This window comes from Macrobrachium rosenbergii, chromosome 48 (assembly GCF_040412425.1).
Source record: "Macrobrachium rosenbergii isolate ZJJX-2024 chromosome 48, ASM4041242v1, whole genome shotgun sequence".
Lineage (NCBI taxonomy): Eukaryota > Metazoa > Arthropoda > Malacostraca > Decapoda > Palaemonidae > Macrobrachium > Macrobrachium rosenbergii.
The window spans coordinates 74,042,720-74,057,382 of NC_089788.1; the positions used below are offsets into that span (position 1 = coordinate 74,042,720).

Sequence of the window (14,663 nt, forward strand, 5' to 3'; positions counted from 1 at the left end):
TCTCTCTCTCTCTCTCTCAATAAAGTGCATTTAATTAAAATATGATTACCGTACTCTCTCTCTCTCTCTCTCTTTCTTTCATGGAAGTGCAGTTAATTACAAATATGATTATCGTACTCTCTCTCTCTCTCTCTCTCTCTCTCTCTCTCTCTCTCTCTCTCTCTCTCTCTCTCAATAAACATGTACACATTTTTGTTGCCTATATAGTTATCCATCTTAACCCTGATATATAATTTCATCCACAAGAAAAAAAAAAACAAAGACACAAAGCCAGGTACCTCTGGCATGAGAGAACGTCCAACAGGCCATCGAACGCAACGCAAAACGGTCCGCCGATAACGGTGTCTTCAAAGTGACAATTCCAACAACATATTTAGGATAAAAGTCATTCTTCTTCACGTTTATATCATCGTGCAATTTATCATTATTGATTATTAATATTATCATTATTAATACAAGTATTCATTCCAGCAATATTTAAGTTATAAAATTCCCTCTTCTTCACATTCATGCCATCGTGACGTTTACCATTACTGATTATTAATATTATTAATACGAATACTTATTCGCCAAGATCTTCAACCCCGACAGAAAGATTCTGCGTGGACAGGCCAGCCATTATGCATGAGGGGCCACTTTTTTACTCTTTCGCGATACCTTTTTTTTTTCCTCTTGTCAGAATCGGTAGCAATTCAAGGCCACTTTCCAAGAGTACTCCAGATCGGCTCTCAAGCGATTCGCTTCGCCCCGGTTTAAGTGGTTGTTGCCAAAGTCTGTGATTACGACTTTTTTTTCTTTCTGGGGTCAGTGGAGCAAGAAGGGTACAGGCTCCTGGTTTATTCTCGGCGAGTCTTTTAGGCGTGGGGTTGCGAGCCTTACGGCCTTTTTTTATAACATCAGCAGATGCTGGTACCCATTTGCAGCTGGGTGGGCTTTTGTGCGATTGCATCTCTCTCTCTCTCTCTCTCTCTCTCTCTCTCTATATATATATATATATATATATATGCATATATATACACTATACATATATACATACACATTCATATGCCCCTTTATGTATATATATATGATATATATACATATGTACACACACATATATATACGTATATATACATACATACATATACATATATATATACATATACATATACATACACATACATATATATATATATATACATATATATATATATATATATGTATATATATATGTATGTATTAGAAATATCAAAACACAATTACGTGTGGAACAGGAATGAATTTCTGACTCACACCAGGATCGAACCTGGTTGGCAGCGCCTGGTCATTCATTTGAAAGACCTGGGTTGATCCTGGTGTGAGTCAGAATTTTTATATATATATATATATATATATAAATATATATATATAAATATATATATATATATATATATATATATATATATATATATATATATATATATATATATATATATATATGGTGACAGTTCTAAAGTAGTAAATAATAAATAGGCAAATAATAAACTAATCTATAAGAAGACCTACTGTACATAATCTTGCAAATGAAAATGACTAAATAAACGCTACTACTACTGCATCAGGGTTCATATCCAAATCTATTTTAAAACCCTTAAATACCCAGAACGACAGACGTTGATTAATGAGTTTTTTTTTTCTAATGGAGGTTTGTGTCTCTGTGTCGTTAATTTGGTCCGTCTCGACTTGAATCATCATCTGCGCTTTAACTGATGGTTCATTGATTAAATTGTCTTCCGTTTATCTTGTCTCGCCTGTGTTTTTAAGTGATTTTTTTTGACAGAGAGCAGAACTTCTTGGAAGGATGCTCTCTCATTTCCTCCGCAATCACTGTATACATATACATTATACACACATATATACACATGCACATATATGTATATGTAGACATATAGATATATATAAATTTATATATAATATATATATATATATATATATATATATATATATATATATATATATGCAATCTATATATATATTTACATATATATATATATATATATATATATTATATATATATATTTATATATATATATATATATATATATATTTATTTATATATATATCAATATATATATATATATATATATATATATATATATATATATATATATATATATATATATATATATATATATATATATATATATATATACTTATATTTTCAAAGTACTTAATTTCATATCTTTCTTAATTTGTCTCTAATTTTCCCTCGTAAACCTTTCTCCTCTAATAGAAATCAGCAATTAAAGAGAGTCTATTTTTTCCTTACCTTTTTCCACCGTGTCATAAAAAGCTCCATTCTTTACAAAAAACAATAAATAAACAAATTTAATCCTCTCTTTACCTCGTCTAAACAACTCTCTGAAAACACCTTTCTTCCCATAAGAATTGAATAATTAACAAAAACTCTTTTTTTTTTTTTATTAATCACCTTGTCCTATCTTCTTAAACAGACCATTTTTTTCCACGCCGCTCTCGTATCAGTGTCCATGAATGCAGGTATTGGCTAATTCTATTTAGCAACAGTTGGCGTAAAAAAAAAAAAAAAAAAAAAAACTCGCGCGCTAGTTGGTAGTCGACTCCACCTGCCTGTGTATATATAGGTCTGCTTATCAGGACAAGGCATCAGACTCACTCTGAGACTTCAAACGATCAACATGGTGTCTAAGGTACTATGGGTCTCTAAATAGGTGGTCATTCTCCTTCGGGAATTGTTTATAGATGTTACTAAGGGTCTCTACTGGTCTAAATAGGTGGTCATACTCCTTCGGGAACTGTTTATAGATGTTGCTAAGGGTCTCTATTGGTCTAAATATGTGGTCATAATCCTTTGAGAATTGGTTTTAAGTGTTAGGGAGACTGTTGATAGAACTTTAATACGTTCTACTTTTCATTAATTTGTAGTCATATATTTATATCTTTATGATATCCTAATTCATATCAGTGATATCAACTTGATTTTCATTACATTTCTTATTCCATATTTCATAATAAAGAAGCATATATATTATGCTTTCAAAAATAAAAGCCTTCAGTTAGCTGATTCTGTCCGTAGTGAAATCTTTACCAGAGTGAATATATAAATTAAGTTCTAGAATTTTGGCGAGAACATAATGTACATTATGTTACTAAATTCAGTTTGATGAATTGGTTTGATACAAATATATTTTTCAGTGATTTATGATCCATAATCTTTGTCCATATTTTCGGCGTATTATATAAACTCAAGATGCTTAGTTTTTCAGTTATGACAAAATATTTCCATTGTGATTTCCAGGTCATTTTGGTTGTGTTGGGTTTGGCAGCCCTGGTTGCAGCTGACGACAGCTTCGAAAGATACAGATATGCTCCCCCAAGGGTAAATATTCTTGTGTTCCTTCTCTTTTATTCAAAATACCTCTATTCTTGTATTTCATAACACTTTTGTAATGCAGGGTACAAGATCAACTTGTATGTAATCTCATAGGACTAATGGTAGACATTTTTCCTCTTTTCCTGGACAGCTCTCCTCCGCCTCCCGGGAATCCTTCGAGTCCTTCGAGTCCGGCGAAGCCAAGTACAACTTCAACTGGGCCGTGAGCGACGACTCCTCCAGCAACGAATTCGGACACCAGGAGGCCCGCGACGGTGAGGACACTCAGGGATCCTACTACGTCCAGCTCCCCGACGGCCGCCTGCAGAAAGTGTCCTTCCACGTCGAAGGTGACGACGGATACATCGCCGAGGTCACCTACGAAGGAGAGGCTCGGTTCCCCGACTCCGACGAATCCTTCGAATCCTTCGAGTCCCGTGAGGCTCCCAGGAGGTTCTATGCTGCTCCTGATTCCAACGAGTCCAAGTAAATCCGGAATTCGAGTCCTCAAAGGTCTTCACGAACGTACAAACCGATTCTTCGAGTTCACGAATATTTATGCCTAATTTATGCAAATAAATCTTGAATAATTGATGAAATGTATCGTTTGTCCCTTTTGTGACCCAACCTAGTCAAATGAAGTCAAGTGTGTACAGTTACATTTGATTACCTTGACAGTTTTAAAAGTCTAATTTATTCAGTTGAAGCATAATTTTGGAATTTGATAAAATCAAATATTCAAAGTATTTATTATTATTATTATTATTATTATTATTATTGATAAAATGAAATATTCAAAGTATTTATTATTATTATTATTATTATTATTATTCATAAGCTAAATCCCTGTACATATGGAACAAGCCTGCATGGACCATCGACTTAAAATTCAAGCTTCTAATGAGCTGGATATTGTCTTATACTTAAAAAATCTTTCAAGTTGCGAAGCTGTCATAAACCGCATAACTATACAGTTCCTAATTGTTAAAAATAAAAGAACTAAATTCTGGTAAATCTGTTTGACGATTTTATAAAATCAAAATTTCTGACAGAACATTAATTATAGTGAAATGATTTAGACGAGAAGAAAGCTTACTTTAAATTTCAGAATCAACAGGAAATATTTTACTCAGGGCGTTAAATTGAATTTCTCAGTCATGTTTCTCATATTTGCAATGCAGAGGCAACTGGAAAAAGATTAACAATCAAAGCTGATGTCGAAGAGAATGGAGGAAGATATTCTCAATATTTCTGATTATATCTCTTCGTCAAAACATGGACACTGAAATAGTCACATTTGTAAAACAACTTTAAAACCAGTACGGCAATCAGTGCCCTGGGCATGGTGGATCTTTTAATCATTCATATTTGATTGAAAATTTACGTAAACAATCGGGAATATCATTAAGAACCAAATGAAATTATTAATTAACCTTTCTTTACACACCGCAATTATCAAGACCACATATCTCACTGAACACTCCAGCTCCTTGTATTTGAATCCTTATAATTTTAGATACATTATCATCATGACTAACAAGAATGAAATAAATAAAGAAAGTCTGAAGAAAACAGAAAGTAAAAAGCGTAAAAGTGAAGTAGATTAAAGATAAAAACAAAAGAAAAGACTGCATGAACAATGACAGATGAATTTTGCATTTGTTTGTACCAATAAGAAAAACCTCTCTGGACCCAATGTGATTCTTGGAGCTAAATTATCTTTCACAAAATGTTACAGCGGCCGAGGACGTACCTGAATTGATTCAGACTTAGGAAAAACCAAAGAGATGTATGTGAATGAGCAAGTTTTGTCATTTCGATGAGGTTTACATTATTTTGTGGTTTGAAAATGTTTGGAATCAGTAAGGTGGGAGATGCAATGCCTGATTGCAGAAAGATGACAGAAACATGAGCATCCATGAGAGTTTCCTCCAGATTAGAGGCAGTTTTTCTGCAGACAAATGAACGACGGAAAACGCATTTGGAATAAAATCTGAAGATCCCACTGCTGCAAAAACAGCAGACTGGAATCTGAACATATTGGTCAGAGTTCGTGACAAGAATTGTAATCTTTGATTAATTTTCTGACAAATTTAAGAGGAAGAATGTAAAAAATTTTAAAAAGACTCATGATAGCTAGCTTCCCTCAAATGGAAAACTGAATTATCTGCAAAATTTTCAAAATTGAGATATGCCACCTATTGGGGTCGTGAAACACAAAATACACAAGTTACTGGTTTCAGAATGATTCTTCAATGCTTTCCACGAGTGTTGAGGGGATCCCATTTGCAGTATCTGTAAAATCAGTAGTAAGGCAAGGGAAAACTGTAGTATCTACCATTTTTCTCAAGTTTTGTATTTTTGAAGATACTGCGGTCTTCCATTTTAGGGCAGTATGGATAAAAAAAAAAAACAAGGATTATGACATAAACTTCGTCAGAAGGTGATGACAAACGAACAGAGTCCATGGGCAATAATCTGATTAAAGCTGAAAATAATTTTAAGAAATAACAAAAAAAAGCTAAAAAAAGGTCATTCATTGACCACCACTTACAAGGAGGACAACAGGACAAAGAATCCACGAACTATTTGCATATGGTGAAAGTTACGAAGTTCAAGATAGGGGACCGCTTGATACAGAGGCACAAATGTTAGAAATTCCGTCACAGGCGAGATAATTGTACCGGACCACTAATATGCCCCAAACGTGGCCAAGGCCACAGGCCAAGTGAGGGTAGTGCCGCATGCCACTTGGACCACACCTCAAATATGTAAGTGAAATTTAATGAAGAAGAAGAATTGATATACAACAGATCGTGGAGGACAGTTGCTGGGGAAAGCTTGCGGTCTCCTGAATTTGAAATCAATGTGGAGGTGATATATTTTACTTCCTGGCTGATACCTAGCCAAGTGACTACATTAAACACAGATAAAAGTGGTGAAAATGATATTATTTAGTGATCATTTATGAATATGGATTAATGGAGCTAAAAAATATGCAAAAAAATGTTGAGAATACATAAGATATTAAGGCCACTAATATAACCTAATACATGCCTCACTATACCTTGGAAATAACTTAAATCCGAAGGGAATTATAATTGGTAAGTGCACCTGCCCCGACCAGGATTCGAACTTGAGCTTCTGGTTCAGCAACAGTGATGAACAGATGAACTGATCATTCGGCTGGTCCAGGTTCGATTCCTGGTCGGGCAAGAAGCACTTATCAATTAAAATTCCCTTTGGTTGTACGTTATTTCCAAGGTATAGTGAAATAGGTATAAGAGATATTGTGGCTTAATATTTTTGAGTATAAAAAAGTTACGCGTGCATTTGTTAAAGCTTCATAGTAAATTAAATGTATAAGGTTTGTTTATTCAGAAACCGGATAACAATTCTTACCAGATTTCAAACGGTTACAAAAATAAAATCTTGAACATTTTATATTTTGAACGAGGAAATATTTTTTTTATGAAACATTTAGTAAAGATATTTTACAGTGGCATTTTCTGAATATCATTGAAAGCTAAATCTGTCGTTTTTCACAGGTTTTAATGTATAAGTAATCCCACAAATTAAAGTTCTTTGATTACTTGGATCCACGAAATCTAATTTTCTAACATCTTTAATGAAATGTAATTGGTTAGTTTTTATTCTCTCTTTTGATATAACCTTCAGTTTTAAACTTAAGATTCAATAAAATACAAAAACATAATTTTTTTCTTCATTTAAAAATTTTTTTTTCTTTATTATTTTATAGAATATGCTTATGGCCTTCTGTGCAAAAGATCAAATGGTGAAGATGATGAAAAGAATAATGAGAACTTTGATAATGCATCTTGGCGAATATTTGATCACCAAGAATAGCAAAGTGTTATAAAATTCATATTGGCACCTATTTGATCTATTGGCGCTATTTGAAAAACTCAAATTTTAACTTACTTTTTTCCAGTCTGAAATCTAATCTGCTTCCTGTTATCGTTTCACGGAACTTGAGAGGAATATCTAAAAAAAAATAATAATAATCAGTAATACATTAAACCTTACTCTTCCACTGCCTTGACCTCACCTTGCAGACAATCTACATTTTTTCCCACCATCGTTGATATTTATGCGCGTAGGGATTGACTCATCCCAAGTGGCAGCATTGAGAAAAAACAAAAGCAGAAAAAAACCCACTTGGTAGCAGAGAACGACCCCACCTACCTGCCTTGGCTGGGTATATATTGAGGCAGCGAACAGGACACCACAACAGTCCCGCTCCGAGACGAGGTTACGACAACATGGTTTCTAAGGTACTTTGGTCTTGACTTCTCTCGGGAATCTTGTTGGAGTCTTGGGCTCCTAAAAGATAGAATTTGGGTTTCAGTTAGTTTCGAAATGAGTCATTAATTTTCGTGGTTATTTAGGTTAGAGTGTTTGCAATGAATACAGGTTTTATTGTGTATTATTTAAAATCGCTTGTTTTTTTTTAAATGGCGCCAATAGATCAGATAGGTGTCAGTATAAATCTTAAAACACTTTGCCATTCTTGGTGTTAAGATATTAGCCAAGACGCATTACCAAAGTTCACATTATTTTCTTCATTATCATTGTTATTTGATATTGTACACAGAAAGCCATATGCATATTACATAATTATTAAATCGTAGTTTGTTTTGGCTGCTACATCCGGCCAATATTCGATAAACTGCATTCAATAACAAAACTATAATTACCACTTTAGTATTATTATAAAAAAATCTTTCGTCATTCTTACTAATGGGTAGTTAACTTTCCATAATCGTTGTCACTATTTCATTAAAATCATAGCATCAGCCCTAGGAATCTTTAAGTTATTCTAAAATATTCAACAATAATTGTTTCCAGGTCATTTTGGTTGTGTTGGGTTTGGCAGCTCTAGTTGCTTCCGACGACAGCTTCGAAAGATACAGATATGCTGCCCCAAGAGTAAGTACAAGCTATCATTAATATTATAAATAAAATATTTGTAGGCACAGAAATGAATAAACGGACAATTATTTCTAAAACAGAAGAAAATAGGACACTAACTCTCTTCTCTTTCCTCGCCAGCTCTCCTCCGCCTCCCGGGAATCCTTCGAGTCCTTCGAATCCGGCGAAGCCAAGTACAACTTCAACTGGGCCGTGAGCGACGACTCCTCCAGCAACGAATTCGGACACCAGGAGGCCCGCGACGGTGAGGACACCCAGGGATCCTACTACGTCCAGCTCCCCGACGGCCGCCTGCAGAAGGTGGCCTTCCACGTCGACGGCGACGACGGATACGTCGCTGAGGTCACCTACGAAGGAGAGGCTCGGTTCCCCGACTCCGACGAATCCTTCGAGTCCCGTGAGGCTCCCAGGAGGTTCTACGCTGCTCCCGACTCCAACGAATCCAAGTAAATCTGGAAACCTGATCTTTCTTGATCGACCGAAATCGAACGAAACGATTGCCATAATGTTTGGATATTTATGCCTAATTTATTCAAATAAACCACAAGCCATTTATTGAAATGTATTATTTATTCCTCTCTAGACCTAATTAATTAATTCGATACACATTACTCTTAAAGTTGTGTTTGCAAGCAGAAGGCACAAGAATTACTTTGAAAAATTTTTTGAATTTATGTTAAGAAATGATAAAAAACTTGGCAATTTTATTTATTGGCGATCACTGAAGAATTTTTTTTGAATTCCATGGGAACTAAAAGGTGAATACTTTATCAGAATGAAGGGAAAATTACATTCATTCCACTGATACAAACGAAAAATATACTCACCATTATTATTATTATTATTATTATTATTATTATTATTATTATTATTATTATTATTATTATTATTATTATTATTATTAATACAAATCACAGTTTTTTTCATAGAATTCCCTGAACTCGTGGTTCTGTTAATTATGATACTGACTTATTCTTAAGGTCACAAAGCCAAGAAATAAAAAAATATTAAAAACACTAATCCAGATATCGCTTTAAAGATAGTACATGCACTCTCAGTCAATATTTGAATTATACTTCAAGTAGCCAAACAGTTTCTAATATTTTGTCACCTTATGACCTTGGTGCAACAGTCAACCCCACCAATAATAATAATAATAATAATAATAATAATAATAATAATAATAATAATAATAATAATAATAATAATAATAGTATGGTTATTAGTGAAAATCGGTTTTTCCTAAACATAAAAAATGACTGAACCAATTGGTTCAAAATTTTATGTCAAGATCCCTTTAATCAGGCTGCAATAATTACACGGTTCTTATTCTTATAACTTTATGAAATTTGACATTAAATAATTTCGAAAATAGTGAAACAGCTCCAAGTTCCGAATCGCAATAAAACCACGATGAGGATAAGAAAGTTTCAAAGTGCCACTTGCTTTACTGAATTATTCCCTTATTCTTCAAGTCAGCGAACTTCCCCCCCACCAAGCCTCTGATTCAAAATCGCAGTAAAACCACGATGGGAAACGAAAGTTTCAAGATACCACCTGTGTCACTGCCTTGTCGTTTTTTCCCCAAATTAACGAAACCGACAAATGCTTTCCTTTCCAGTCCAGCAAAAGCCATTCATAGATTTTTTTTCCAAGATTATCTTCGATGTTTCCGATTTTTAAGTTTTCAAATTTAGGTGAATAAATTGATTTTTAATTTGACCTCAACAAGTATTTTGCGGCTCAGAAAATGTTTTATACTTCTTATGGACGTAACAAATACTATACATCTATGTCTTATTTATTGTTCATTTTTATCATATTTCTTCGGAATGATCCAACCTATTATGTTCAAAGTCCAGGTAAAGAAACTGACAAGAATAATGATAATACGAGCACTATTAGCCAATCACTATCAATAATAATAATAAAATAAGCAGTGATTATATATTTGAAAGTAACAACTCAAATGGACCAAGATAGGTAAATGAAAGTTTCAAAGCGCCACCTGTATCTCTGTGGCAAATGCTCTATCTCCCCAGACTTTTCTTGAGTATACTTTAGTTGCCTGAGTGCATCTGAGTCAAGAAATTATTACCTCATTCATTAATAAATAACTAAAATCACTAACAATATATAATTTTGATGCTGCAACAGATATCAGAACCATTTTACTATGATCTTAGAATCGCCTTTCTAAAGAATTTTATCATTTATTTATGCCCTTCAAAGTTCAGATGGTCTCATAAATTTTCATAACATTTTTCATTGCGTAAACAAATTTCATTCCTTCAGAATTACTTGAGAATTGACGTTTCTTATGAGGAAAGCGTGCCACCAATTGGAACAGACAGTCCTATTTATTGTAAAATTATCACAATAACAATAATAAGATAAATTTGTAAGTGTTATTTTCAGCATGTAAGTTTTCTGACACAATTTTTTTCATTGACACAAAATGCTAAAAAAAAAAAAAAAAATGGAAAAACCTCACATTAAAACCAGTTCATTTTTTATGTGTTGTCGATGCCTATAACTATTATCATTATATGACATAAAATTTGCTTAATTTGAAGACAATTCGCTTTTCTGATGACGAGTTATACACTGGATTTCCTGAATAAAGGGATTATTATTATTATTATTATTATTATTATTATTATTATTATTATTATTATTATTATTATTATTATTATTATGATGATTATTATTATTATTATTATTATTATTATTATTATTATTATTATTATTATTCAGAAGATGAACCCTATTCACATGGAATAAACTCACAGGGGCCATTGGTTTGAAATTCAAGCTTCCAAAGAATATTATGGCGTTCACTTCAAAGAATTAACAGAAGGTAATGGGATATGCAGAAAGGAGAAATCAGTTATTAGAGAAGAAAAATTAGATTAACAAATTAAAAAATAAATAGATAAAAATGTACGTAAACTGTTAAAATACAAGGAGAATTGCTTGAGGGTAGTAATGCATTGCGTTAGATATGAATTTAATGGCAAAAACTTCATTTTAAGCAATTCATACTCATTATTCATCTATTGATTTTCCTCTTCTTTTTGCAATTTATCAGAATTTCGTGGCGGATTTTAAACTAGTCACTCGTTATTCATTTATTGTTTTTTTTTTCATCATTTAAAAGTATATGACAGTTTCGTACCATTTTTCTCAAAATTCTTGTGTTTTAGTTGACATTTCAAAAAATCATTGATCTCGCTTTTGCTCATTTAAAAAATAATAAGAAATGATACGTCTCTATTCCATTCTACCATAGTCCATCTTCTCCCTAGACAATCTCTGCTAAATATTGCTCTCATTTCAGTGTCCTCGAGTTTAGAGATTGGCTAATCTCATGGCAACATTTCGGGGAACGAAAAAGAAAAAAACTCGCCCGGGTCACACAAACGCTTAGCCCCGCCCACCTGACCTGGTCGCATATATATATTGGGCGAGTGACTAAGATAAATTAACAGTCACTCTAAGGCTTCGTTTAAACAACATGGTTTCTAAGGTAGCTCTAAAGTGATTTGGTTTGTTTTAAAATGATTGTAAGTGGATTCATACATATGGTAATTGATTGATAGGTTTTAAGCTTTTTGTTACTTGTGGGTAAATGAATATTTATTAGGGTCATGTCAGTTAACAATTCTCGTTGTAACATCTGTTCAGGTCAAACTCATTTGCATTTGACAAAAGTGGGAAAAATGTTAAAGACTACGGGTCATATCATAAATATAAGACATTTTTCCTTGTTGATTTGTCTAGACGATTAATATTATAATATCATTGTTAATACGTAGTTACTTTCAATATACTGACTTTAGAATTATGTCTCTACAAAATTTCTTGCAACCATATTTCCAGGTCATTTTGGTTGTGTTGGGTTTGGCTGCCCTGGTTGCAGCTGACGACAGCTTCGAGAGATACAGATATGCTCCTCCAAGGGTGAGTAGGATCCTTCGAAATCCTTCAAAATACTGCATAAATTTCTCCGGCTTTTATTCGTAAATTGTCTGGCAAATACTGAGCTTCTCTTAGGCCTATATCCTAAAATACTCTTACGATAAAGTATAAAAGACTAATACTCAAGTAATATCATAAAAAGGTCACGAGAATCTAGCAACCAAATGACCTCTTGACCTCTCTCCATGACAGCTCTCCTCCGCCTCCCGGGAATCCTTCGAGTCCTTCGAATCCGGCGAAGCCAAGTACAACTTCAACTGGGCCGTGAGCGACGACTCCTCCAGCAACGAATTCGGACACCAGGAGGCCCGCGACGGTGAGGACACCCAGGGATCCTACTACGTCCAGCTCCCCGACGGTCGCCTGCAGAAGGTGGCCTTCCACGTCGACGGCGACGACGGATACGTGGCCGAGGTCACCTACGAAGGAGAGGCTCGGTTCCCCGACTCCGACGAATCCTTCGAATCTTTCGAGTCCCGTGAGGCTCCCAGGAGGTTCTACGCTGCTCCCGACTCCAACGAGTCCAAGTAAATCTGGAAACCTGATCCTCATAGGTCTACAGGAACGAACAAAACGATTGTACAAGTTTAAGGATATTTATATCTAATTTATGTAAATAAATCATAAATGATCCATAAAACAATTATTATTTATCCATTTTAGTTGATACTTGGACATTTCAAGCAAGTGAACATAATATCATGGATTTACTTGTCATTCCAAAAGCAACAATTGATATTTTAGCTTATGTAAATGGCACGTGTAATGGCAATATTGCCTTAAAGCTGTTATAAATATTCAGTCCCCAAATTATATTGGAGAAGACAATACTAATATTGTTTTTACTGAGTCACTGCAAGTAATTATAAAGAAATATCTGTTTCATATGCAATTAATTTTGCTGTACTGTCAAATGAAAAAACTTGATGATTGCTAAATATACTCTAAAGTAATCGAAGTAATAATATTATAAGTAACATTTTTATATCTTCAACATGACTCTTGTATAGAATTACTTTGCCTATACACTTCATTAGAAATACTTCCACGGGAAATTTTTTGTATCTGAGGAAGGAAAAAACATTCTGGTTGTGCATCATCCTTCTTAAAGAAAAGGTGACTATTTTTAAGTTTTCTGTAAACGAAAACTGTTGAGATGTCTGTTTGTCCATCCGCCCTCTGATCTTAAAAACCACCGAGGCTAGTGGGATGTAAATTGGTATGTTGATCATCCACCCTCCAATCATCAACCATACCAAATTTTCAGCCCTCTAGCCTCAGTAGTTTTGATTTGATTTAAGGTTAAAGTTAGCCATTATCGTGTGTCTGGCACCTCTATAGGTGCCAACAACGCAGACCACCACCCGGCTGTGGCTGAAAGTTTCATGGGCCGCGGCTGACAGTTTCATGGGCCGTGGCTGAGAGTTTCATACAGCATTATACGCTGTACAGAAAACTCGACTGCGAGGAAGAAACTTTAGAGCAAAAAATATTTTGAGCGGTTTTGCGTCATACCAAAGCCTACTGCCGAATAATTTTCATTTCACCAATTTAATAGGACCCATACCCACCCGGGAATACCCAGATACCTGGATTTTTTTTTGTATCGTAACCATTTACCAGTTGGCTGTCCGATGTTAAACCATAAATGAGGAATCCTTACACTTACTTAGAAACAGACATATTAAAAGGTGAATTTCACTTAGACAAAAATGGCTCCATTTTGTTTCTAGAGAACTGAGTGAAACTCAACACATCCTGTGGGGGAAAGTTATTTTGGATCTTTCGTTGAAACAGCAGACAAAAATACACAACTTCTAATTCAAACGTTCAGTGTTATGACGGTAGAGTAGATTCACCTTAGACTTTGGGGAGAAATTCCAAGAACAAGTAAAAAATCAGTTACTAGTTTCGAAAGCATTGTCACTTCCAGTGCGCCATGACATTTGAATACTCACACTTTTTTTTTTGCGCGACATAGACTCAGAAGTACTTATATTCATATTTAATAAGGAGGGTTAAATGATCTCAGGGAAAATCAGGTATCAATATTTCCAATTTATTGGACTGTGGAACAGCCTGCCAGAGCAAGTCGCGCAGTTGGAACTTCAGAAGTTCAAGCGAAAATGCAATGCATTACTACCCTAATACTATTCTTCTTGCATTATAATACATTTTTATCTATTTATCTATTTATTAATTTATATTTTATTTTTTTAATAAGTGGTATCTCTCCTTTCTGTATTATCCCTTACTTCCTCTTGCTTCTTCCTAATGAACACCATATTCTTTGGAAGCTTGAATTTCAAGCCAGTGGCCCCTGTGTTGGGCTTGTTCCATACGATTAGGTTTCATCTAC

General features: G+C 34.1%; 4 protein-coding genes across 6 annotated transcripts in view; 3 read left to right on the top strand and 1 right to left on the bottom strand.

Moving 5' to 3' along the window:
• LOC136831560 (pro-resilin-like) overlaps window positions 1-14,663 on the bottom strand; it is a 367,651-nt gene that overhangs the window by 50,033 nt on the left and 302,955 nt on the right. The gene's annotated exons all lie outside the window — the stretch shown is intronic.
• On the top strand, window positions 2,625-3,963 carry LOC136831741 (pro-resilin-like). The gene is made up of 3 exons (XM_067092359.1): window positions 2,625-2,687; window positions 3,296-3,376; window positions 3,522-3,963. Exons 1-3 carry the CDS (start codon window positions 2,676-2,678, stop codon window positions 3,858-3,860), a joined length of 432 nt encoding a protein of 143 aa, XP_066948460.1. The 5' UTR covers window positions 2,625-2,675; the 3' UTR covers window positions 3,861-3,963.
• LOC136831742 (cuticle protein 7-like) lies at window positions 7,626-8,878 on the top strand. Its single transcript, XM_067092360.1, has 3 exons — window positions 7,626-7,665; window positions 8,240-8,320; window positions 8,444-8,878. The coding sequence occupies exons 1-3, from the start codon at window positions 7,654-7,656 to the stop codon at window positions 8,771-8,773; spliced, it is 423 nt and encodes a 140-aa protein (XP_066948461.1). The 5' UTR covers window positions 7,626-7,653; the 3' UTR covers window positions 8,774-8,878.
• On the top strand, window positions 11,796-12,936 carry LOC136831743 (pro-resilin-like). Its single transcript, XM_067092362.1, has 3 exons — window positions 11,796-11,852; window positions 12,206-12,286; window positions 12,497-12,936. The coding sequence occupies exons 1-3, from the start codon at window positions 11,841-11,843 to the stop codon at window positions 12,833-12,835; spliced, it is 432 nt and encodes a 143-aa protein (XP_066948463.1). The 5' UTR covers window positions 11,796-11,840; the 3' UTR covers window positions 12,836-12,936.